This window comes from Danio aesculapii, chromosome 9, assembly GCF_903798145.1.
Source record: "Danio aesculapii chromosome 9, fDanAes4.1, whole genome shotgun sequence".
NCBI classification, from domain to species: domain Eukaryota; kingdom Metazoa; phylum Chordata; class Actinopteri; order Cypriniformes; family Danionidae; genus Danio; species Danio aesculapii.
This window is the reverse complement of record NC_079443.1, coordinates 17873518-17900037: the sequence shown is the minus strand read 5'-3', so window position 1 is coordinate 17900037 and position 26520 is coordinate 17873518. Positions and strand designations below refer to the sequence as shown.

Here is a 26520-nt window from a genome sequence, read left to right as displayed (position 1 = left end):
ATAGTGTGGTGATATAATGACGTTATTCGATCTGTTTACTACAACATGTAAAATGGGAACATGAAAGGAATATTTACTGATGTCCATGTAAACATAGTCAACGATGCTAATGAATGTCAAAATAAAAGACTGCTATGACTGACCGGGTTGTTTATCTGAGCATATGGGAAAATCAAAGAGAGCTGGTTGTTTTTATAAAGCTGAAGCCCACCAATGCTCTTTTCCCGCCTCCTGCAAAACCCACAGACCTTCTGGCTAACCGTAATCTCGACCTCCTTATTCCACACTGTCTGTGTGGCTCGTGCCTGTGCCTGCAGTCCTACGCTTCTCAATGAGATTGTGGCTTATGAGCAGCTATTTTTAGAGCTGTAAATGGGGACGACATCTTCTGTCCAGACCCTAGAGACTGCATATCTCATACTCTGAGACACCCCAGACTAATAAAGCATTGGATTTTGTGGCATTTGTATGAACATTTACTGGTTTAATTTACGAATTTATAGTGGAGCTTTTTAAAAGGCAGTGTCAAAGATTCAGAACAGGAAAATGATTTAAGAATTATTTGTTGTTTAAACCGAACGACTCTAAATCTCATGAAGTGTAACCATGAGAGATTGACCCATAATTGTGTTATTTTTGGCTGCTGCTGTTAATTAGTAGATGCAATATTTTGAAACAGTTCTTCACATTGATGCTGTATTTTCCTGAAATTATTTTATTTTTATTTATTTTTTTAATTTTTATTGTATTTAATTTATTTTATTTATTTTTATTATTTTTAAGTTAATTCAATTAAATTATTTTATTTAAATTTTTTATTTTAGTTAAATTTTTATTTAAATTCATTTTATAAAATTTTTTTATTTAATTTTATTTTAAGCTGAATGTGTACCTTAGCTCTAAGGGTCAAACAACAAAAATAAGGCCAAGAATCTTGGTGTGATTCTGGAGTCATATCTGAGTTTTAATAGTCATGTCAAAGCAGTATACTATCATCTCAAAAACATTGCAAGAATTAGATACTTTTTTTCCCAGTAGGAAACTTGTTCATGCTTTTATCGCCAGCAGGGCGGATTACTGTAATGGACTCTGCACCGTCCTTCCCAAACAGACAGTCAAGACAGTTGCAAAACGCTGCTGCCTGGATTCTGACCAGAATCAGAAAATCAGAGCACATCACACTTGTCCTCAGGCCTTTACACTGGCTCCCAGTTACATTCAGAATATATTTTAAAGTAGTACTACTTGTCTATAAATCACTACAGGGTGGGCCATTTATATGGACACTCCTCTATAAAATGGGAATGGTTGGTGATATTAATGTCCTGTTTGTGGCACATTAGTATATGTGAGGGGGCTCATGAAAGAATAAAGTTACGTTAAAACCAAGCACACCATTGTTTTTCTTGTGAAATTCCCAATCAGTTTGATGTGTCACATGACCCTCTTCCTATTGAAAAAACAAAATTTGGATCCAAGATGGCCAACTTCAAAATGGCCACCATGGTCACCACCCATCTTGAAAATTTTGCCCCCTCACATATACTAATGTGCCACAAACAGGACATTAATATCACCAACCATTCCAATTTTTTTAAGGCATATCTATAAATGGCCTACCCTGTAAATGGCCTAGGACCTCAATACGTTACAGATATGCTGACTGAATACAAACCTAACAGATCACTCAGATCATTAGCATCAATTAAATTAGAAATTCTAGAGTTCAGTCAAAAAAAAGGTGAATCCGCCTTCAGCTACTGCACCCCCCTCGGCTGGAATCAGCTTCCAGAAATGATCAGATGTGCTCCAACATTAGGCACATTCAAATCAAGACTGAAAACACATCTGTTTAGCTGTGCCTTTACTGAATGAGCACTGTGCTACACCCGACAGATCGCACTATTATGTCTTTCTTTTCCTTTTAATTCTTTTATAACCTGTTTTAACACATTTTAATCTGTTTTTTTAATCATTTTTATTATTTTTCAAAAAATGTATGCTTTTCTCTTCTATTCCTGTTTATTTAAAACACTTTAATATACCATTGTGTTTGAAATGTGCTATATAAATAAACTTGCCTTGTCTATTTTATTTTATATTTTATTTTAAAAAAGTAACATTTTAAAATTCAAATTTTTAAAATTTAATTTAAATTTATTTTGTTTTATTTGTATTTTATTTATTTTTTTGGTCACTCTACATCACTTTATTTTGAAATGTTGTTTTTAATGACATGGAAAATTAAAATATTCTAAAATAAAAATACCTTGAGAGTGCACTTAATTAATTTATATTTTATAATGTAAAGTCAGATGTATCCTAAATAAATATGAAAAATTTATATAAGGACTAAACCATTTTATAAAAGAGCTTCATGACCTTTGACACACAAGACGCCACAGCTTGTATATAATATGTTGGGCTCTCTGAGTTTGCTGAGGGGTCCCTGAAAGGTGGATTGAACAATGAAAAGAGGTCTGAAAAGTTTGACAGGATTGTTTAAGAGACGCTCGCATGAGAAAATGAAAATGTTCAACAATACAGGGCTTCAATGAAACCCCCCACTGTGTCAAGCACACTCTTTTTTTTCTCCTCAGTAAAGCACTGCAACTTCCCTAGAGACCGTTGGTATATAGAAACCAGCGTAGTTTAGTCTCAAGGCACGTTGAATGTCTTTCTCACAAGAGATGCGTACAGGCTTCATTCTGCTGCAGAGAGTGAAGAAAGAGCATTCTGGGAGAACGATGCGGCTCAGCGTCTCTTTATGTAAGCGATCGCCTGAAGGCCAAATGCTACTTTGTGAAAGAGAAGAGGTGGCGTAGGAGCGGATGACTTGTGTTGAATGCACATTAACTTAAAAACATGCCTTTTTTCCTATATTCTTCTTTTTTTTGCTTTCTCAAGTGCTTTACCACTGTCTGATAAACTTCCTCTTCTCTATGCTTCTCTCTCTCTCTCTCTCTCTCTCTCTCTCTCTCTCTCTCTCTCTCTCTCTCTCTCTTTCTCTCTCTCTCTCTCTCTCTCTCTCTCCTCTTTGATCCTCAGCCTACTTTACTCCTTCAGCACGTGGTGTTCCCTCTCAAAACACACTTCTGCTTTGCAGTGGGAAGCAGTGCAAAACGAGGACATATTTTACTATCTTCTGTTTGGTGCTGATGATGTGTGACAGAGCTTCTGTCAAGACTGTCACTCAAATCAGTACACACACACACACACTGCAGGTCGACATCAGCACTTATATGGAAAAAAATGCTGTTGTCATTTTGTCTGCACTCCTGAAAAATGAGTTCAGATCAGATCACTAATGTGATTTTTGTATCAATTAATGATGCTCAAAATAACTAATTAACCGTTAACCGAATGGGTGCGTTTTTAACCGATTAATGGTATCAGTTAAACGATTAAAAAATATTATTTTATATATTTTTTAAGTTTGGCTGCATAAAGGGGCCGATCACACCAAAAGCGTTTTTAGCATTGAGAGGGGCATCATTTGAATGGTTTACTAACGGCCGCAAATTAGAGATGCTTGTTTCGATTAATTTTGCCAATGGACAACCACTGCTTGTTAACCAAATATTAACCATTAACTGGTCAGATTAATATTAAATTATTTAATTAAAAAAAAAATAAACGTGTCTATTTTGTGTGACATTAAATATTGCATTTTAAGTATTGATTTATTTTAACATGCGAACAGCAGAATACAGAACATATTAATAACATAACATCTTAACGCACCTGCAGGGCTTCCAACAGCACAGAAAAAATAAACTAAATAAAAAGAATAAAATAAATAGGCCTGCCCTAGATATTTTTCATTTAAATAACAAATTTAGATTACAAAACAAAAACACTGACTGAATCCTTTTTAGGAACCGGTATAGGCTGCTTTTTTCCAATCACGTTTTTTTCTTCCATCAAATAAAAATAGCAGGCTACCTCAAATTGATCACTACATGGACAATATGCATTTAATTAATGCTCCGCTGTTATTCTTATATCATAAACCTTTGTCAACATTTTTAATAGAAGTCATTAGTTTAAAGCTTAAGTCGTAGATTATGTGGGCTATTTTAAAAATGTATATTAAGTAAGAACTATTAATAACTGTAATTTTCATAGCCTATAGCCTATTTGTTGTGTTTATGATGCAGATCCAGGACAGAGACGATCAGCATCAGTGCTAGTTTGGCATCAACTCGTCTGTGGCAAACTGCAATAATATTCTTTCATTTTGCTTCTTTGGCAAACCTGTTGTAGGCACATCTGGTTGCATTTGTTTCTGTCCCACGAGTTACAAATATGTGTTGCACATTTAGGGATAAGTCACACCTAACACGATTTTCCGCTTCAAAAATGCGAGGTGCACCGCACTCACTTCCTTTTTTGTTGAAAAAAGGAAGCCCTGTGAAAACGACTGAATTAGCTGACCTGTATTGATTGTGTGCGAGTGTTGCTTTCGATGTTGTTATAATTGTATTATTTAATAATATTGTGATATTCAAGATTTGTAAAGTCATACAGCTCTGGATAACTCGAAACAGAGACCTCTAGTCTCTCCTCCATCTTTAAAAGTTTTCCATAGTCGTCTTAACAACACAAGCACTGCTGTCACCTCAACGAAAAGCCCGCCTCTGCTTTCATTTAATTGGAGAATGAAAAAGGCACGACTGACGTAACGCGCTCTTTCCACTCAGAGTTGGCTTTTATTTCAACTGCGAGGACACAGTGTGCATTAATTAAATTAATTAGAGCAGAGCATTAATTAAAAGCATAAGTGTTTGTTTTGAGGTAGCTTATTTTTATTTGATGGAAGCCTTCTCGTATTCTATTCTAATAGCTGGTTCTTAAAAAGGATTCAGTCAGTGTTTTCATTTTGTAATCTAAATATGTCATTTAAGGGAAAAATATCAGGGCAGGAATATTTATTTTATTCTTTTTATTTATTTTATTCTTTTTTTTTCTATGCTGTTGGAAACACTGCAGGTGTGTGAAGATGTTATGTTCTGTATGCTGCTGTTCGCATGTTAAAATAAATCAGTATTTTAAAATACAATATTTAATGTTTCAGACACAAAATAGACACGTTAATCATTTTTTAAATTAAATAATAATTTAATATTAATCAGACCAGTTAACGGTTAATATTTGGTTAACGAGCGGTGGTTGTCAGTTGGCAAAATTAACCGAAATGAGCACCCCTAGTATCAATTTTCATATTTAGTAATCTAATAATTAATATATAATATAATTTTTTTTCACGTTTGGTTTTTTTTTTTAAAGGAAATTTTAGATCCTTGAAATACCATCTGTGTACGTCATTCTCTCTTCCCAAAAAAGGTGTCAAATTATGCTTTATCCCTTTTTATTTATTAGATTTTTCTTTTGAATTTGTTTGGCTCAGTGTCAATAGACATGATTGTGGTCATACATTGTTACAGCAATGTGACCGAATTCACAAAACAACAAGAAAAGTAAAAACTGATACAATATGAACATATCTGAAATTATGTTGCATTTCATTCATTAATTTTCAGATTGCACTTGAATTGTGACAGGTCAATAATCATAAAAATTGTAATAGTCATTTTTTATTTTATGAGATTAAAGTGTATTTCTTTTTTATTTGTCTATTTTTATTATTGTGCAGGAGTTTTTTTTTTTGTTTCACCTTACTTTGAATTTGTGGGTGTTTTTGTTTTTTCTGCTTTCATTGACTTTGAAGGTCATGCTTGTTAATGCGGATGTCTTATAACGAACCACAAACTAAAAATAAGAGCTTACCTCCTTACGGAGTAAGCGTCTTGCTCAAGTGGTTAATGCAATGGCAGTTCAGTTTGATCAAAGATAATAGAATACACAAGAAATGTCACTTGTATTGTTTTGAAAAGGGGAAAAGTGTAATGGTCAATATGGCAAATGAAACCTCACCTACTAGTACAGGAGCCAGTCATCGATCACTATAGGCTGACGTTTCTCCAGGGGAAAAGCTCCGATCAGGCGGGCGTTTACGACTGTTTTTGTGGTCAACAAATGCACTGGAATGTCAGCGAATACTTGCTTCACAGACATGAGAAATATATCCATATAAAGCTTGAAATCTGTACTTTTAATTGAAGAATCTATACTTGAAAACAAAAGTTTTTTTTGGTTTTGTAATCTGTATGAAACAAACGCGAGGTACAGTCCATCCTGTCAAATGCACATCACATGACAGCAGCTACTCAAATGCCCACAAACTTGTAAACAAAGAGTCGCTGTATTTTCTTGAGAAGATTCACCATTATACCAAGTTGTGAATTACTTCTGAAGACCAGCACGATCAGATGAAGCATTATTCAGAGGTTGATAATGTATAACACTGCCATAAATGAGGTTGGTGTAGGGATCTCATTCTTTTCGAGTGTGCATGCGCATTAGCTCTGGGAACCTAAAAAAATGCAGATTTTGTTTGATTTGAACGTTTAGAAATGAAACTTATGAGACAGTTGTTTAATTTTATTTGTGAATGAATATGTAATGTAATTGTAAGCTTGGCAAACAGTTTTGGGGAATTTGATGTTTCCTTATTCAGACAGAATGCTCGACCATACTGTCCGAGAGGAGTTTCAAAGATGGCTGCTGAGTAAAATGACTTTCCTTAAAGGGACTAAATTTTTTACCTCAGATGTATGTGAAATGGCTGAACGATATTGAAAAAATCTGGTTTGAAAAAAAGTGTTTTTCTGCTATTTATATTGCTATTACCAGATGTCTTTATAGCTCTATTTGGAAAGAGTTCATTAATATAAAATCAATTGGAATGATTTTGTAAGAGAGTGAATGATGCATAAAAATTGCAGACATAGATAAATATAACGGCGCAAAGATAAAAGTAAAATAAACAGTGCATCATGGTTTTCTGGGGATTCAAACAGTATTTGGGTGCAGAAACGGAATAATTAAATTGTAAAATGACACTGCATGGTCTTCATTGTTCAAAGAGTTAAATAAAGTTAAACATTAATAATGCTAGAAATGGTACAATTTCTTATACTTGAATGCTTTTAACATTTAAACAGTTAACCATTGTGCACAGCTCTTCCCTAGTGTTCATCAAGTGCAAATACAGATGACACTGGAGCGTTTTAAAGCTGCAAAGATCAGTTGATCTATCAGTGGATCGCTCATATATCAGCTGATCGACGCGACTTTGTAATTCTCCAGTGTCCTTTTATTTGTGTTTGCACTTAGTCATCTTTTGGTTAAGTGTGGTAAATCACAGTCATTTCTGTAGATCACACGAACACAGTGGCCAATCAACAGTGTTTAAATACGGCTCAACAGCGCTCTAATGTTATTGGAAAATTACCATTTTTTTTTACAATTTCAGTACTGATTGGTATCGAACTCTATACTTTTGACAACCTTATGCTAGAACGCTTGTTATTGGTCCCTTGATGTCTATCTTCTGTACTCAATTTGTTTAAATGTTATCAGGAGTCACAATCTCTGCCTTATGCTTTTCTCCCTTCCTGAAAGGAAGCTAAATCCCCTTGCCTTTATAATGCTGGGAGATGCCCTTGAAACCTCTATATGTGCATTTCGTGTTTGGACTTTATTCTTATGATATCATGGAAGCCCCTTCTCCTTTTATTTCAGATTTGAGAGACAGCGAGGAAATAAAACACGTAATTAAGTATTAAACACGTCACCTTTTTTTGTAACAAAATAAATAAAATTATGCAAAGAAAACAAATCTAATTAGTTTACAAAAAAGGGGAAAAGTATTGAACACAGGAAGAAAGGAAGGTGTAGAAAGGCAGTGAAAGCCCAGACAGCAACTGAAATCTCTCAGAAGTTCTTCAGCAACACCCTGCCCTTCATCTTGTAAATTTGCTGCTTCAGTTCAACATCAACATCATCAGGATGTTGAAGATGAAACCAGGGTGGACGTTTCAGCATGACAATGATCCAAAACACAGCCAAGGAGACTTTCAAATGGTTTCAGAGAAAGAAAATCAAGCTGTAGAATGGCCCAGCCAACCACCTGACAGTATAAAATACAAATTGAAGATCAGATGTAGTAGACGAGACAAATGGAAGCATCAATATTTTTAGATTCTCTTGAAGTCTGTAATAAACTCACACCTGAGCAATGCATGTGACTTCATTCTCCATATGAGAGGTGTCTTTAAGCTGCCATCACCAAAGAAGCCTTTTATATAAAGTATTAAATACATTTCAGTAGTTCAGAAATTTCTGCTTGTGCCATTCCATTATTAAACATTACTAATTTTTCAGATTATTATTATTTTTTTATTTTTTTATTTTTTGAGTTTTTACCAAAATCAGGTTCAATTCCATGTCAACAGCTTCTTTAGAAATATTATTCCCAGGAAAAACATGACATGTTCAATACTTATTTTCCCTGTTGTGTCTAGCCAAAATCAAACCATTGTAGGACCTCTGTCCACATGCATGTCTCATATTCGTCTGGTGTAGCTAAAACTATTGTACATTATTTCAAGTAGTTTGTCATCTGCCTAGTGATGACTGTATGATGTGCTGCTAAATTGGGTTTATGATGCTGGAATTGAGTTTTTGTTCTGTTCTATTCAGTTTCCATGGTGATGGGTATCCCCACAGTGAAGCGGAAAGTGAAGTCATACCTGTCAGAGACGCTTCATTCGCTCATCGATAAGCTGTCGGCGGAGGAGAAGCTGGACTGCGTCATCATAGTGTTTGTAGGAGAGGTGAGTGTTTTTATGGTTTGCAGAAGCGTGCTTATGTGTGAGCACTGTGGCGAGACCTGGTTTCTTGTGTGTGAAGGCTTACAGTAAACAGCTTGTTGTAAAGGAAATTATTGAGTCGTGCTTACTCACAAGCACTGACAAGTGGTTCCCAATGAGATACTAATGTGGTGAGAAACTGACATTTCACCCAATAATTTCATCACCATCAAGATTTTCTTTCTTCTGTTGAACACAAAGACTACTACTCCAGCAAACGATGGAAGTCATTGGCTGTTTTTTTTCAGCATTTTGCTGTATATCTTCCTTTGTGTTTAATGAAAGAAAGAAACTCAGACAGGTTTGGAACAGTTGAAGGGTGAGTAAATAATGACAGGATTTTCATTGTTGGGTGAACTATTCCTTTAAGGACATATTATGTGTGTCCATCCAAAGTTTTAGAGTTAACTTTCACAAATAATTGGAATATATGGTGTAAATATTTTGTAAATAAAGCAATATTGATCATGTAATCGACTTGTTAATTGTTTCTGTTGTAGTTAATTTGCCTGCATGTATACTTTGTGTTTTGAGTTTTTATGCAAGTTTTTATTATTATTATTAGAATGCAGCATGAATAAAAATACATGTTTAGAATCATTTTAAGGTTTCCTCACTGAAATGTGTTTTTCTTAGTAAAAAATATATGGGTTTAATTTCCTAAATGGTTCACAATTAAGTGGGATTTCCCTAAAACAAACAAAATAACCTTGTTTTCGGTTTGAAATTCTTTTACTTACCCCATTGGCTGATTATTAAGCTTGTTTTAAGGGGAAAATTACTTCTTTTTGTCTTATTATCTCTGAAAGCAACCCAGTATTTTTACTTGTTGCTTCTTGATTTAAGAGTTCATAGATATTTGGACAAAAAAAAATAAAAAATACAAACTCGTTGGTCTATTTTAACGATCTAGATGCAAAGTCTAAAGTGTATGGCGCAGAAGCATTAAGGACATGTCTAATCCACTTTTGCTATTTAAAAGACAGAAAAATACACCCTGGCGCATGGTCTAACAGGGTTGTCCTTATTCTCTTAATGAGTTATGGGTGTGTTTTGTGCATTAAACCAATTAGAGATTCATCTCCCATTCCCTTTAAGAGTCAGTTGCGTTGCGCCATGGTGCATTTGCTATTTACATGGCGGACTTTGTATGTTTAAAAACCAGACACGTCAACTGTGAGAAAACAGTTAAACAGACCATCTGCAGCACGAGGATAACGAGGAAAAGCATGCAGGTGACCTTGTGAAACTCAGACAGCGCAGATTTCGCACCGCGTTGCCTAGCATCCATTTGGCAAATCTCCGCTCTCTACCCAACAAAACAGACGAACTCATTCTGCTCTCTCAGACAAACAGAGATTTTCTGCATTCAGCTGCTCTGTGTTTCACGGAAACCTGGCTGAACAATACCATATTGGACAACGCGCTTCACCTACGGGGCTATCAGCTGTTCAGAGCAGATCGCGATGAAGAATCAATGCGGAAATCGCGCGGTGGCAGGGCGTGCTTTTACATCAATGAAAGGTGGTGTACAGATGTAACAGTTTTAAAGAAGATGTGCTGTCCAGATCTCGAAGCGTCTTTGTGAATGGCTGAATTGGGTCAGCAGGGTTTGTTGTTTGTTGTCCTGTTGCCACCCGTGGAGGGGTGCGGACGGTTCACGCTGAGAACAGGAGTCTGGATGTTTTCATGCTGCTGTCTGAAGGGCAGAGCAAGAGGAAGAGGCATGCAGACATACCCGGCAGGATTTGTTTCTCGCTTCATCTGCTGCCACATTGTATTGGATGTCTGAACACAGAGTGGGAGTAAAAATTGATCTTGAGTTAAGTCTAAAAGTAGGAGGAGCTAAGCGATATCGCATAAATACTTGACTTTAATTAAACTTGTGTTCAGTAGCATTCAGTTCAGTTTAGCAGTAAACATGGAGCTCTCTATCAATCTTAATCAAGGATTATGTTATGCTGAAGACTGGATTAATGAAATACGATAATTCAAGGAGTTGAAGATTTCAGAAACAAGCTGGGATGGTGATGGGATGGGAAATGAAATATTTTTCTGTAGAGAGTTTTAAAAAATTATTAGCCCTCCTGTCAAATATGAATTTGTGGTGTTTAAATTAGACAAGATTTTACAAATATTTAAGCATAATAATGTTTGATTTCGTATAACTACCTTAATGACAGGCCTAATGACTTTATTAGGTACACCTTTCTAGTACCGGGTTGGACCCCATTTTGCCCTCAGAACTGCCTTAATCCTTCATGGCATAGATTCAACAAGGTACTGGAGATATTCCTCTGAGATTCTGGTCCATATTGACCCATATAAATATCCATATATAGCATATATAGCATCACAGTTGCTGGAGATTTGTCAGATGCACATCAATGATGTGAATCTCCCATTATCCCAAAGGCGCACTATTGGATTGGGATCTGGTGACTGTGGAGGCCATTTGAGTACAGTGAACTCATTGTCATGTTCAAGAAACCAGTCTGAGATGATTTACCCTTTATAACATGGCATGGTATCCTGCTGGAAGTAGCCATCAGAAGATGGGCATACACTGTGGTCATAAGGGAATGGACATGGTCAGCAACAAGACTCAGGGTAGGCTTTGGTGTTGACACGATGCTCAATTGGTACTAATGGGTCCAAAGTCTGCCAAGAAAATATTCCCCACACCATTACACCACCAGCAGCAGCCTGAACTGTTAATACAAGGCAGGATGGATCCATGCTTTCATGTTGTTGATGCCAAATTCTGACCCTACCATCTGAATGTGGCAGCAGAAATCAAGACTCATCTTGCAAATAAATGTATAAATATAAAAAATCCAACTAGTCTAATGTAATTGTTAAAGCAGAAAACTTTATGATGTTTTGTCTCCAAATGGTTTAAATTAACTTGAAATCTCTTGAGATCCTGCGATATGACAGATTCACACATTGCAATATCGATACTGAAACAATAAATTGTGCAGCCCTAAAATATATAATAGGAAATACTGCAAACAATTTATTTGCCCTGTTATACATCAAATATTTGAAAAAGAACTAATTATATTTTTATTGCAACTCTACATTGTGGTTTTTCTGGACTTATTTTCATTGTAGAAGCATTGTTAGGCTAATTCGAGAAAACATTATTGTACTTTTTTTTTTTTTATTATTGTGATAACATTTTATTTCCAATTACATTAAGAGAAACTCATTAAATATGGACTAAATGTAGATACAGTGTTGCAGTGGATTAATCTAGAAACATCCTGATGTACAATAAGGATGAAACAACAAATTTTGCTCATTGTGGTTGTCTTAAGGTAGTCTTGTTCTATACCAGTCTTACTGTATATCGTGATATGAAAATTGATGTTAATGTCCTGTAAATATGAAGGCCTGTCACAATATCTATTTTTTTTTTTGTACAATATATTGCACTAAAATGTATTGCGATAAATGATATCATCGTCATTTAAAGACCACTTTTATCCCACTCATTATATAATACCAGAATGACAATATAATATCATCACAATGCAAGTACACTCTTACAAAGAAGAAGAATATTTTATTCTTGAGATTATTTCATTTAATTCTAGTCTTTTTAACAATTGAATAATTAGGCATTGGAATCAGAATGTGAAAACGCATATTCTAAATAAATAATAAATAATAATTTTAACAAAAAAGTGCAAGGTAAAAAGTAACAGAGGCTGTGACATCTGCTACCAGATCTATTTTCAGTTGTCAGACACTCGCATGAAAAAATACTAAAGTAATTCATAGTAAATACTACAGTGTTTTTTAACTATACTGACACTGACATCTCCAATAGAGATGTTGCACAATCAGCTAAAATGTTGCTAGATTTGATTTGTATGTATGAGCGGTATATATTGCATCATCAAAAATTATTGAGGTCATGTCCATGTGTTGTGCGATAAGTCCATATATTGATTATTGTGACAGGCCTAAAGGTAGGGTTGTTCTATACCAGTCCTACTGTTTATCGTATAAAAATGGATGTTACTGTATATATTATCTTAAAAATAGTAGTTTTACTTTATAGAATCACTGATCCTGTGCAATTATTTCAACAATTTTCTCCAGATGTTTGTCCAGTGCTTGTTTGTGTCTGTGGGCAGAAGTTTGGTCTGGTTACTGATCTGTCACCAGTTATTCATGCGGCTTCTGGAACAATGGCAGTTCATTAGTGTGAAGTGCTTTAGTTAAGAGGGAAACACCCAGTGGCAGAGCGTTTGTGTGTTTGTGTGTGTGTATATGAGTGAGTGAGTGAGTGAGTGAGTGAGTGAGTGAGTGAGTGAGTGAGTGCGTGAGTGAGTGCGTGAGTGCGTGCGTGAGTGCGTGCGTGAGTGAGTGCGTGCGTGCGTGCGTAAGGATATCCCCTTCCCACATCAGTCGCTGAAGTTTTACTTGCTCCCACAGATGGTGTAGGCTGGATAAATTCTGTGAAAAAAATAGACAGTTTGTCTGAGGATAACAAATAGCCTAGAGCAGAGTAGCTCCAATTCACTTTTCTTTTCTTTTTTTTTTCTTCTTTTTTTTTTGCCATTGTGTTTACTTTGTTTTACTGCACCTGTATTTCTGCCGAGCCTCTCTGTGTGCCAAGGTCATTTTAGTAAACATAAACTAAAATCAAGGCTATAAATATTGGAATAAAATAAGAGAAAATTAAAAAACAACAATGAAATGAAAGGAACACTAAAAAATTAGCTAAAATGAAATAATCATAAGCAAATATAAATAATCATTTTCAAAATTCATGAGCGCTCTATTTGTGAAAATCCTGGTGTTTATATTGTGAGAAAATACCGTTTGACTGAGCTTTTATAGAAAAAACACACCAGTCAAGCACATGATTAAATAAACATATTTTTCCTATAAAAACATAAGATGTGTGTTTTTACTTTTCGAAAAGTAAGCATATACAATAAAGCATAATTTTTTACATTTATTCATTACATCATTTTGTGTGTGTTTTTGTACTCAGTGTTTAAACAAATTGTTTTATTTGTTATTTTCTAAGAAGTTTGCACAAGAGTTAATGTAAACTGTGAAGACCTCAAACTTCCTCTACTAAACTAGATTTATTGAAACTGACAATAAATGTAAACTAAATAGAAATATATTCACAAAATAAAAAAGAACTAACAATCCATTAATGAAACAAACGAAAACTAAACTGAAATAAACAACACAAAAAGTATTGAAATTGTTATAAAATGTGTCTTTATATTATCTTTATAACGTACAGTTGAAGTCAGAATTATGAGCCCCCTGTTTATTTTTTTCCCCCAATTTCTGTTTAGCGTAGAGAAGGTTAAACTCATTTCTAATAACTGATTCATTTTATCTTTGCCATGATGACAGTAAATAATATTTGACTAGATATTTTTCAAGACACTTATATACAGCTTAAAGTGACATTTAAAGGCTTAACTAGGTTAATTAGGTTAACTAGGCAGATTAGGGTAATTAGGCAAGTTATTGTATAATGATGGTTTGATCTGTAGACTATCGAAAACAAATATAGCTTAAACAGGTTAATAATTTTGACTTTTTCAAATGGCTTTTAAAAAAATGTAAAACTGCTTTTATTCTAGCTGAAATAAAACAAATAAGACTTTCTCCAGAAGAAAAAATATTATTAGACATACTGTGAAAATTTCCTTGCTCTGTTAAACATTATTTGGGCAATTTTTAAAGAAATAATTCTGATTTCAACTGTACATGCATTTATTCTAATACTTGTGTATATATAAATATTACGGCCGAACAATATATCATTTGCGATATCGAAATGTGTGTATCTGCAATAGTCACATCGCAGGATTAGATTATTTATTAAAGATTTAAACAAAGATATTATTGTTTTTCACATACAATGATGACCATGATATTTGACATTTGATTGTTCAATTTCTGTACTGTTACCCCCGAAAACCATGAAGCACTGTTTATTTATTTATTTCTGCTTGTAATTTATTATAATTTATGCAGATGCACTATTCATAGAAAAAGAGTTGATCATCACAGTCAATCTAAATGAATGAAACATTTCTAGATAGAGCTGTTCAAATTATCTGGTGAAATTATCGCGATATATATCACGGCAAAAAAAAAATTACATTTTTAAAATCTGTTTATTAATACTTTTGTAACATTTTTTTCTTCAATTTTTAAATTTAATTTAATTTAACATTTTTCTTAATTTTTTGTATGTTTGGTTTGGATTTCTGTAGTACATATTAAAAGCTCCTAAAATCAATAAAGACAGTGTTTAAATATCTATTTAAAACTGCTAAACCATAATTACCTTTGTGTGTGCATCCTCTAACCAGTGGTTTTTGTCCACTTCCTTACAGACGGACGTGGATTACGTGAACAGTGTGGTTGCAGGCCTTGAAAAAGAGTAAGTAGCATTTTCTTTTTTCCTGCTCAAATCTTGTTCTTGCCTGTACATTTTCTTCAGATGCATATTCTTACTGTTGTTTTTGACTGTCGTGGTCCATAAGGTTCTACACTGAGCTGAATTCTGGGTTACTGGAGGTCATTTCCCCACCTGCCAGCTACTATCCAGACTTGAGCAGCTTGAAAGAGACCTTCGGTGACTCAAAGGAGAGGGTGAAGTAAGTACTCAGGAAACATTATCCTCTAAGGTAGCCACATACTGCTACAGTACGCTAATAGAAAGTGTTACTCTGCCGATTAAGCCTGTCTAAGTGAAGCACAATATATATGATGAACCATATATGGGTAATGACTGATGACTCGTGGATTTACAGATTTACATAGTTAAATGAGCTATCCCAAGAATGTCCACATGTACAGCATTTGCTAACAATAAACAAAATACTACTGATACATAATAGTTTTTTTTAGATGTTCAGTACATGATGAGCCATAACATTTTTAACTGTAGACTATTAGTTAATTTGTGTTTGTTCAACCTGTGGTATTTTAATAATGTCTACACTCGAGGTCTGCGTAGGACAAATTTTTAGTCCCGCTCCTGCAAGGTTTTATTCCACACCTAACCGCTCACACCGTTTATTCAGACTTTGTTCACCCAGCTGCCCACTTAGGCCACATTTACACTGCACTGTTCAAGTGACCCAATTCCAATTTGTTTCTCCCATGTGGCACAGATCGGATATGGCCCATGTAAGTGTAAGCAGGAAAAAATCACATGGATTCCGATTTACTCAAATCAGATTCAGGCCTTGTTCATATGTGGAAATTTATCCGATATGAATCGGATCTGTGCCCTCGTGTCTGTAGTGTAAGCAGGAAGATCGGATTTTCACCTGTCAATGCGAGTTGCGCATCATTAAAAATCTTAGCGAATGACATCAAGTCTGACGCTTTCTTTTCAGAACAGACTTCAGCAGAGTCCCAAACCTTAAATCTCATACATGAGGACTTAAACAGCTTTCATATTGTCATAACGCACAGGTATTTAAGCATGTTAACGAGAGCGAGAGAGCGCAATGTCTGCCACGTAACCAATATAAACTAATATAAAACTAGTGTATACATCACGTGCATAAATCACACCATGGACATGACATTAAGACTTCTACTGGTTTAAAAAAGCCTATATATCAAAAGAAGATGGACAAATGAGAACATTTCTGTCATAAACTATAGTAAAAGAGCTTTTCAAAAGCTGTGAACAGATTACATACAGGAATAGAGAAAAAAAGCACTATTTTATTATCAGCTGTTAGTCAGCGCCCGCTCTTTTTTTTCCTGGTCATTGCGTCTTTGCCGTGTGCTGTGTAAAGGCAGAAGACCGGATACGAGTCACTTTTAAAAGATGATGTAAGCAGGTCATCAAACAAATCAAATACAGTCACAAAATTGAAACTGACCATCAAGTTCTGCAGTGTAAATGCAGCCTTAGAATAATTTTAAATGGTCGATCCCGACTATTCCCGCTAAATTTAGATCTGGTTTGCAAAATCTCACATTTAAATTGGGTACTACCAAAAAAGAGAGACAACAGATAAAACTCTAGGTTGTGCAAGGATCTTGTGACTGCTAAAGGGTAAAACCTTGAGGTATTATCACATCGCACAAAGGGTAAAAATTATTTTTTCCATTTGTGTCTATGATGCATGAAAAAGACTCACATAGGCTACACCAGACTTGCCTGATTGGTTTCCTTACTGTAAACTGACCGTTTTCTAATGCAAGCTGAAGGACAGCGCATCTTTGCTCTCTTATGTTGGTTATGCACGCACAGACTGTGCAAAAAAAAAAATAAAGCACGTGTAACAGTCGTAAGCACTGGCTGTACCGGTGCTCAATAAGAATGAGGAAATCACAGATATGCTGTTCTGAATAACGTCGGGACTCGGGAATGATATATTGTTAGATCGCCCGCTCCCTTTGAGATTACACCAGAATTACCGAACGCTACCGCACTTTATTTGAAAATTTATTCCAACGTCACACGAAATCTGGTCGGGTCCCACTGCTCCCACGGTGCAGACCTCTAGTCTACACCTACCTCAACCTACCACTTAGTTGTGCCTCAATAATATCTATATTCTCCGCTAATATTTGCAAATATGAGAAAAAAAGTTGAAAAAAAAGAACTTTCGTTTGAAAAGATTAACACCAAACAAAAAAAAGTGTTCTCGTTGATATTTACTCGTTGATATTTTCTTGTTTTTTTGGATGAGGAGCCGAAAATTGTTTAAAGAGCCCCTATTACGGGTTTTTGAAAATGACCTTCCATGCAGTGTGTAACACAGCTCTAAGTGAAGTGAAATATCCAGCTTAGGCTTAAATTTGAAAGTGTACAGTGTTTAAAACTATTGATTCATTTATAAAAGAGTCGACTCATAGTAGTTTGAATGAATCGTCGCAGTAACGAGTCTTCAGCCGTGCTGGCGTGACATCAATAAGGAACTCAAGCTCTGCCCATTTGCTGCATGTGCAGACCTGGGAAAATTGAAACCCCCAGCCCTGCCCACAAATACTGTAGATCCCGGTTGATGGAAGGTTGTGAGGGGAAAGTTAGTGTTATTTTGCCTACCCAAAGATAAGGCTTTGAGGAGTCGGTGGTTGATTTTTTTTTATATTATATTTTTAATACCTCAGCATTATAGCCCAGCCTTGTGCTGTGTTCCTGTAATTTTTCTGAAGAGTGCTTCAGCAATCTACACGCTTACAACTGGGGATACATCGGACTACGTCTGGGGATACTTTGTCAGACTCAGAGCTTGACAGGAACTTTACAGTGCACAGTTCATAGATCAGTTTCTTCCTCCATTTCACAAGTGTAAGTAACTTAAGTGCGATTAAAATGGTTGCCTTCTCGTTTTCTCCAGCATGCAAATTATGTATTTAATTGTGTTTTGTTGCTTGTAACCGATTGTACTGTATTTGGATATCTCTTCATATTCTCATATCGCATTTAAAACCATTTTGAAAACCTGTCTTTTTTCACTTATGATTAAGAATAGAGCAATATGCTGGTGTTAAACGGCATTGCTTTAATGCACTCCTGCACTAGGCTCACACAATTGGTTTGGGAACAAATGAATCGCTGAACCGCTTGTACTGTATCTGGTTAACTCTTTGTATTCTCATATCGCGTCTAAAACCACATTGAAAACGTGACGCGTGCCGTTTTGTTTACGGATTTAAATGCGTTTGTGAGCTCGCGTTGTTATGGCCACCATCAGCTGTTCCTACACACTTGAAGCGGTCAAGTTTCAAAATAGTTCAGCTTTTGCCACACATTAATACTGAATGTGTGTCACCGTTTAATGGTTAAGAATAGAGCAATGTGCTGCTGTTAAACTGCATGTCTTTAATGCACTCCTGCACTGGGTTCACACATCTCTGCACTCAACGCTACCTCAAAATTGTTGATAAGCTGTGGTGGGCATTTCTCTCTGTCTCGTGCTGAACCCAGTCTACAAATCACAACAGACTGGGTCATCGGACCAATCAGCGCAGATTAGCATCGCGCTGAGGAGGGGTTTGGGAACAAACAAAAAGCTGAACGAATCATATGGGAGTCGTTGGGGTAATTAGGTAAAAATAAATGCATATCATAAGACAACGAAAGTGTTGCTGTTGGAGACCCCAATGCCAAAATATGACCCTTTTTAATGCATAATAGGGGCTCTTTAACCATGACTTCTTGTTTCACAAATATATAAATGTGATAAATAAAACAGAGGCCAAACACACTCAGTTATTCAACTCAATGTATTTAAAGCCCAAAGAACAGAGCTGTGATTTGTGTCAAAAGGTTTTTGAGCTTTACAAAGTGGGACACTGAAAAAGCCCTTTTCCACCAGCAGTTCAATAATTGTAAAACTGTTGAAGTTGCTACAACAACAAACTCGAGCACCTTCAGTTTTTTTGTTCATATTTTGAGCAGAAGCTGAACAATAAAGACATTTTTACAACCTTCTTTACTCATATATAGTAAGGGTGCCAATAAATAAGGCAGTGTATAGAGATGGCTGCAATAAGTTTTCATGATGTGCGTTGCACATTTTTACATTACATGATTTTTTACATAACAGTTTACGTCACCTACATTTTAGCTGATTTTCACTGCTCTGACTCAATCATCTCATCTGATCTCTGCATCTGAGGTGGAAGCAGGGCTTAGGGCACACAGACACATGCACACACATTTTACCTCTTTCATTGTGTTCACGATTTAAAATAATATCTACACAGACACACAAATGTTGCGGTTAGCAGTTTAGCTTTGGCATGATTTTGTCATATGACTTTGACATTAACCAATGCAGCATCATATTATCATTATTTCAATAGATACTGAGGATACACACAACATTGTGTTTTGTTTTTGTTTTTTTCCAAATAGTTGTTTAGTTGTTTTCCAAGCTAATTGTTCAGCTGTTGTTTAGACAACTATGCACACACACACACACACACACACATCAGGGAGTGACAAGGTTTTTGAGCATTCCTGTATCTGTCCTTATTCATGTCTAGTCTTACGTTCATGTAAATATAGTCAATCAAAAGTTTTAATTGTGTTAAATTAACACTTTTAATTCAGGAAAGAATGTTTTATTATATTTTTTATTGAGCTGTTCATTGATGGCTTACTCATAAAGACAGTATCTTGTTGCCATCTACTGGTGTAACAATGTAACTGCATTGACCTCTAGCCTATCTGTACTTTGCTCATACTGAAATACTATCATCATACCTGCTAACATTTGTCTCCAAAATTGCAGGATACCGGGGAGGGATGGGTTTGGGGTGTGACGGTGTGTGTTTGTCTGAATAACACAGTTGAGAACCAGGTTATTAACTGTACTGTGGTAGTAACTGTACTATGGACTGGGTATCGGGCAGCCACTGCGATCAGATAATATATCAAAGTTGGTGACCCGGGGGTGTTACAGACTGTACCAAAAAGCTGAGGACCGGGGACGGGGTGAAATTACAGGAGTTTTCCGGGAGAAATAACAAAATGGGAGGATGGCAGTAGATGGGTCTGAAATACGGGAGACTTCCGGGAAAAATGGAAGTGTTGGGAGGTACAGTATGACTATGATTATATAGTCAGTAGCATAAAATAGTCTTAAAATGAGTAAATAATAAAATATCCTGGGTATATAATAAAACTGTTACCTTGTTACATCTGTAAACATTGTGAAGTTAATCATTATCGAAACATGATGACCTTAAAATAGACAACTGCTCAAAAGCCAGTGACTTTTTTTTTTATTGCTCTTTGCTTTTTCTTTCCTTCCTTTTCTTTCTCAACTTCATCCTTTTATTTGAATTAATGATATAAATGCTGTAAAAATAAATGTTGTGAAATATTACTAGCATTTTTAAAATATCACTTTTTTAGTACATTTTAAAAGTAATTAAAATTTACCAAGGTTGACCAAAGTGCTTTACACAAGTAAAAACATTATACAGCACAACTAAAAAGCAGACACTGCAAAACAATTCAAGAAATATCAATAAAGTACAACAAACAATAAAATATAAAGAAGTGTCAGTGCTATGCATTAAAGCCAATTTAAACACGTGGGTCTTAAGCTTGGCTTTAAAAAGTGGCAGGTCAGTGATTGTACAAAGCTATATGAACTGCTGTGTAACAAAGACAGTGAAACTATATATGAGGCTATGCATAGGTGTGCGGTAGACGCAGAGTAAAAGCCATTCTCCCCGATCAACAGTTAGCTTTCCTTCTTATACCCTGAGCAAAGCATTGTCAAACATGAGTGAAATACCAACCCCCAAAACCAGCTGTCAAACTGTCAAATGGCACCAGACATTAGGGATGCACCGATATGGATTTTTTTTTTTGGCGGATATTGGTAACCAATAACTCTTAAGATTTGGAGGCTGATAACTGAAATATTATAGCCAATACATTTTTATTGTATTTTTATACAGTAAACAACTGGTTTCATTTTAAAAACTTCATAAAAGTTTGAACTGATCTTATAAACTGAGTAGCCTAATCAAAGCAGTCATTTCAAAATTGCAAGGAAATTATACAGACCTATATTCATGATTTCACATAAATCAGCATGCCAAAAATAAATTATTTCTCCGCATAGCAAATTAACATGCAACATGACTGTTGCATAAAAACAATAGGTCAAATAACAAAATGGGACTTAATTAACAAACAAGTAAAATAAATATATTTTAAATAAAATAAAAGAACTAAGAACTGAAACCAGCTCAAATGTTCTTGAATAAAATGTGTTACAGTAATGTACATATGTAGAAATATGTAATGTCCGAAAAAGCATTTTGAGAGGTGTTTTGGCAGTTCAGAGCCACAGTACAAGCAAAAAGCTAAATACAGTTAGTATATGGTAATGCAGAAGTATGTGGAAGGACTTTTAATTTGTCAATAACCTGGGTTAAGCGCTTCTGGTCAACCGGTCAACATTAATATATGTATTAAAATATGAACATTTATTTTACCCCAGTATATTCAATGGAGCTTCTACGCTGTTTGGGCTCCTGTGGAGGCTCTGACGGCTCACTATATGTGTGCGTGCTGACAGCCATCACGTGCGCTCATTATAATCATTATAAATATGTTGATCAAACTGAATACAATCTTACATCAACAAAACATGGCAAACAACACGTTGATAATAACAAATAATCATATTAGATTACAAACAACCCAATGAGTTGTTTGCCACGTGTGCATCGCTGCTATTATGTTTACATATGTAATATTTTTCCTGAGGCGATTTAAACCAAAATACACAAGATACTATAAAACATATCTCTAATGATGAGGAATATGGCTACTTACCGAGTTATTAACGCACAGAAATACCAAAGAAAGGACGGCCTTTGAAGGAATAAACAATGTGAGGAAAACTTCATTATAGTGCACTGAACAAGTCTGAACAAGTTCGGCCCACTCATGCGCGAGGCAGGTAGTTCTGTACAATTATGTAATCTCTCGGCTTAAAGATATTGACCTAATTTTGATATCGGACAAATAACGATAACATTAAAAATAGCATTTATCGGCCGATAACGATATGGCCGCCGATATATTGTTCATCCCTACCGAACATGATAAATATATATGAAAGATGATCACGAGCAGATGAATTGTGTATGATGAAAAGCACATGGTTTTTGTAAGCCAAATGTCGAGCTGTGATGAACTCTGCCAAGCCAGGAGGGCTACTCCTTTGTTTGGATTGTCCCATTAGTCCTTCATTAGCATATAAGGAATAGTATATAAAATTTTCTCAGCTTACAATGTTTTGTCATTGTCTGTTCATTCTCTCAAAACCACCTGATGGAATGTTTGGTTGGCAGTAAAGGATCAAGAGAAAGCTGATTTCAGCCAAGTGTTGTGTAGGCGTATTGATTGCGGTCAGTCATATTATTGCTCTCTCTATTGTAACAGGTGCGTGTGACCGACGTTTATGTGCCTATAGAGGCTGTGGGCAGGAATAAAGTTTTGATTAGGCCGGATCTCATCTTTTCAGAGCTGCTTTACTGTCACAAATGTGATTAGAGCGGCAGAGACGTCAGGGAGAGACAGAGAAAGAGAGGAGTGGCTGATTTGTTGTGGGACGGGAAGCGAATAAACTCAAGGTCAAAGACATTAGATCCTTCATTTCCTCCTCTTTCTCTGTCCTAAAATGACTCCTCTTCTCAGCTTCTGTTAGCTCTAAATCTTTCATCCACAGCTGTCTCGATTTAATCTCAATCGCTCTGGGTTTCTCTTTTCTTTCTTTCTTTCTTTCATAAGACTGATTCTGCCTGTTCCAAGGGTGCCACTATTGAAAAAATAGTCTGTATCTGTGCTGATTTAATAATTTTTTTCATCATTTTCTCCAAACTAATTTAAATACCACAGCTTCATAGAATTTGCTGTTCAACAATAAATATGTGCTTATGGAAGATTTGATTGTTTAAAATTCTGTAAAAATGTTTTTTATTTACTCAGAAATGTACATTTTTAGAGCGGTTTAAGTTTTCTCTTTTGTAAAGAAAATCATCTGAATGCACAGGCATTTAATTTCATTTTAGTTCCCTTAGTCCCTTTATTCATCAAGGGTCACCAGCAGAATGAACCGCCAACTTATCCAGCATATGTTTTACACAGCAGATGCTCTTCCGGCCACAAGCCAGTACTGGGAAACAGCCATACAAACTCAATTACACACATACAAAGTCAGTACCTCCCTTATTCCTAGAACTTAAGATCTTTACACCGTTTATTCTTCACAAGTACGTCCAAATAAAAACAATCAAAAACAGCAAAGCAAATAAACATAGAGCATTGTTTAGCATGTTATGGAAATTATGCAGTTAAATATATATCATGTAAACAATTGTTGTACATGTAACAAAATAATCAAGAGAACTGAACAAGTGTGAACAACTGTTAGTGTTGAAGATGTCCTCCATGTGAATCAGCTGACATTAGTCTGTCCAAGTGATCCCATCTGACATGACTGTGTGTGTGTACTGCTTTTGGTGGGTTACAAGGACAGTCTTTTGTATAATGACATGGGCATGACATAGTCATAGACTCTAGTATGGTGGTTTAACAGGACTTGCCTGAGGTCCTTGTAATTTAAAATTCTTACGCATACTTAATTGGGTCTTAACACAAGTTTCCTGTTGGTGTGAGGTTTAGGGGTAGAAGTGGGGTAGGCCATATAATAAGCTGTTTTTACTCTATAAAACACACATAACGCATATGGAGTGTCCCTGTAAACCACCAATATCAACACATGTATGTGATTTTTAGCTTGAATAAGCATAGTTTAACATTGCAGTTCTTATTCTGTGCCACTAACTCTCCTCTCATCCACTTTATCTGATCCATTCTGATCAAAGGAAATGAGCGCCTTTGATGCCCATCGCATTTCATATTCTGCCTTTTTGAATATTTATATCTCTCTTCCGAAACCCTTACTGCAAAGGACAACTCAATAACAAAGGTTATACTGAGTACATGTGGGTGAGTTTTGTTTGTACCCTTATGTGGCTGTAGGAGTGTGTGTGTCTTGTTTTTTTGGCAGTCACGTACCTGTCTATCTAGAGTTTCAGTTCTCTAAATCATCGACAGGTTAACTTCCACATTCGACCTTGGCTTTTAAGGCTGCTGAACATGATGTATTTGTGTTTCTTTCAGATGGAGGACCAAGCAGAACTTGGACTATTCCTTTCTAATGATGTACGCTGTCAACAAGGGGGTCTATTATGTCCAGGTAAATCAAATGAATGAGTTTACAGGTGAATTGTGACATCTCTGCACCACTAATGTCAATGCATGCAATTGAAAAAACTATTTAAACAAAAAAAACTGTTCACTAGTGGTTGGCTAATGGATTGACCTGCCCCAACCTCACACCACAGTGTGTGAGATAGAAACTAATCCTACATTGTTGGTCCTTGCCAATCAACGTCCACATCAGTTTCAGCTAATAGGGGTCGTTTACATGGCAATGTTTTCAGCCAAACTGTGTGTTTTGCCTGTTTTAGGGACTGAAAATATTTGAAAACTGTTTCAAAGTTGAAGTTTTTGAAAATGCAACGATTATCCTTTTCATGTAAACACCCAAAACACGGCAGTCTTTAAAAATGGCAACATCATGTGCGTGCATAGTATGCTTTAACTACAAAGACATGCACAGTACATAAAGGCAAGCACAATTAAACACACAAAACAATGGTGGAGGACATGGTATTGTTGTTTTTCTTTGTTTTCATGGTAGTTTTGTTGCTCAGCAAAGTGTGGATTTACTTCACCAATATTACATCCAACAGTAGAAACGCGTCATATACACAAATGTACATTCTAGAGACACACCAGCACAGAGTCGCCAAAAACACGTAATCAATTTCCTACAGGTTCTGTTTGCTAACAAGATGATGGCAGTGCCAACTAATGTTCTGTCATATGTAATAGTGTTTTATTTGGTTGTTTTTGTGAATGTGTGTAAAGGTAGATTGTTATCATACACCCAGCGCAAAAAGGCACAAGATGTGTATGGCAGGTTTTGTTGCTATTTTCACACCAGCACAACAGTAATTTTCACGTTTTGTGCCACGTTGTTTAAATAGCAAATCCATTTGCACTACTTTGTGGACTCATGGGTGTGCTGGTCTACAAAGGAGGTGTGTAAAGGCACAGTGTTGGCACGTTGCCATTTTAAGAAACTGAAATAGAACCCGCCATTGACCAAGTAAAAGCTGGTCTAATGTAAAATTAAAGGTCTTAAAAAAAGCTTGAATTTAACTTGGTAAAACATGCAGAAAAGCTGTTTAGTTTCTTACTTGTCAAATGTTGTCATGTTCATCTTTTCACTTTCATATCTTCATTCTCATGTGCTTCTGTCTGTGTGTTGGACTCTACTGAATGTTTTCATTCTTTTTATTTGGTTTCATTTTCTTTGTGCTGTGCCAATAATTCTCTCCAGTGTCTCCATGTCTTTGTGCTCTCAATACACTCTGTGGTTTCTTAGGAGAGGGGAAAGGTATTGCTTTCATGTGTTTTTTTGGTACTCATGTTACTTAATGGTAAACAACCACATGCTTTAGCTTAGTTTGTGTGTGTGCTTGTACACTACCTGACAAAAGTCTTGTTGTTGATCCCTGTTGCAACAAATAATAACTTTTCTAGTTGATCATTTGAGAAAGTAGCAGAAGATTTTTCTGATGAATCATCTGTTGAACTGCATCCCAAACATCACAAATACTGCAGAAGACCTATTGGACCCTGCCTGGACCCAATATTTCGAAATCAGTCAAGTTTGGTGAAGAGAAAAGTCATGGTTTGGGGTTACATTCAGTATGGGGGCTTGTGAGAGATCTGCAGAGTGGATTGTAACATCAACAGCCTGAGGTATCAAGACATTTGTGTTGCCCATTACATTACAACCACAGGAGAGGGCAAATTATTCAGCAGGATAGCGCTCCTTCTCATACTTCAGCCTCCACATCAAAGTTCCTGAAAGCAAAGAAGGTCAAGGTGCTCCAGGATTAGCCAGCCCAGTTACCAGATATGAACGTTATTGAGCATGTCTGGGGTAAGATGGAGGAGGCATTGAAGATGAATCCAAAGAATCTTGATGAACTCTGGAAGTCCTACAAGATCACTTTCTTTGCCATTCCAGATGACTTTATTAATAAGTTATTTAAGTCATTGCAGAGATGTATGGATGCAGTCCTCCAAGTTCATGGGAGT

At 35.9% G+C, this 26520-nt stretch overlaps 1 protein-coding gene across 1 annotated transcript in view; it reads left to right on the top strand.

Moving 5' to 3' along the window:
• The window catches only part of mgat4a (alpha-1,3-mannosyl-glycoprotein 4-beta-N-acetylglucosaminyltransferase A), a 60990-nt gene that overhangs the window by 7605 nt on the left and 26865 nt on the right, over positions 1-26520 (top strand). The window contains exons 3-6 of the mRNA XM_056464862.1: positions 8608-8741; positions 15167-15213; positions 15317-15430; positions 24466-24541. Of these exons, the coding sequence (XP_056320837.1) occupies positions 8608-8741; positions 15167-15213; positions 15317-15430; positions 24466-24541 (371 nt within the window). The remainder of the gene's footprint in view (positions 1-8607; positions 8742-15166; positions 15214-15316; positions 15431-24465; positions 24542-26520) is intronic.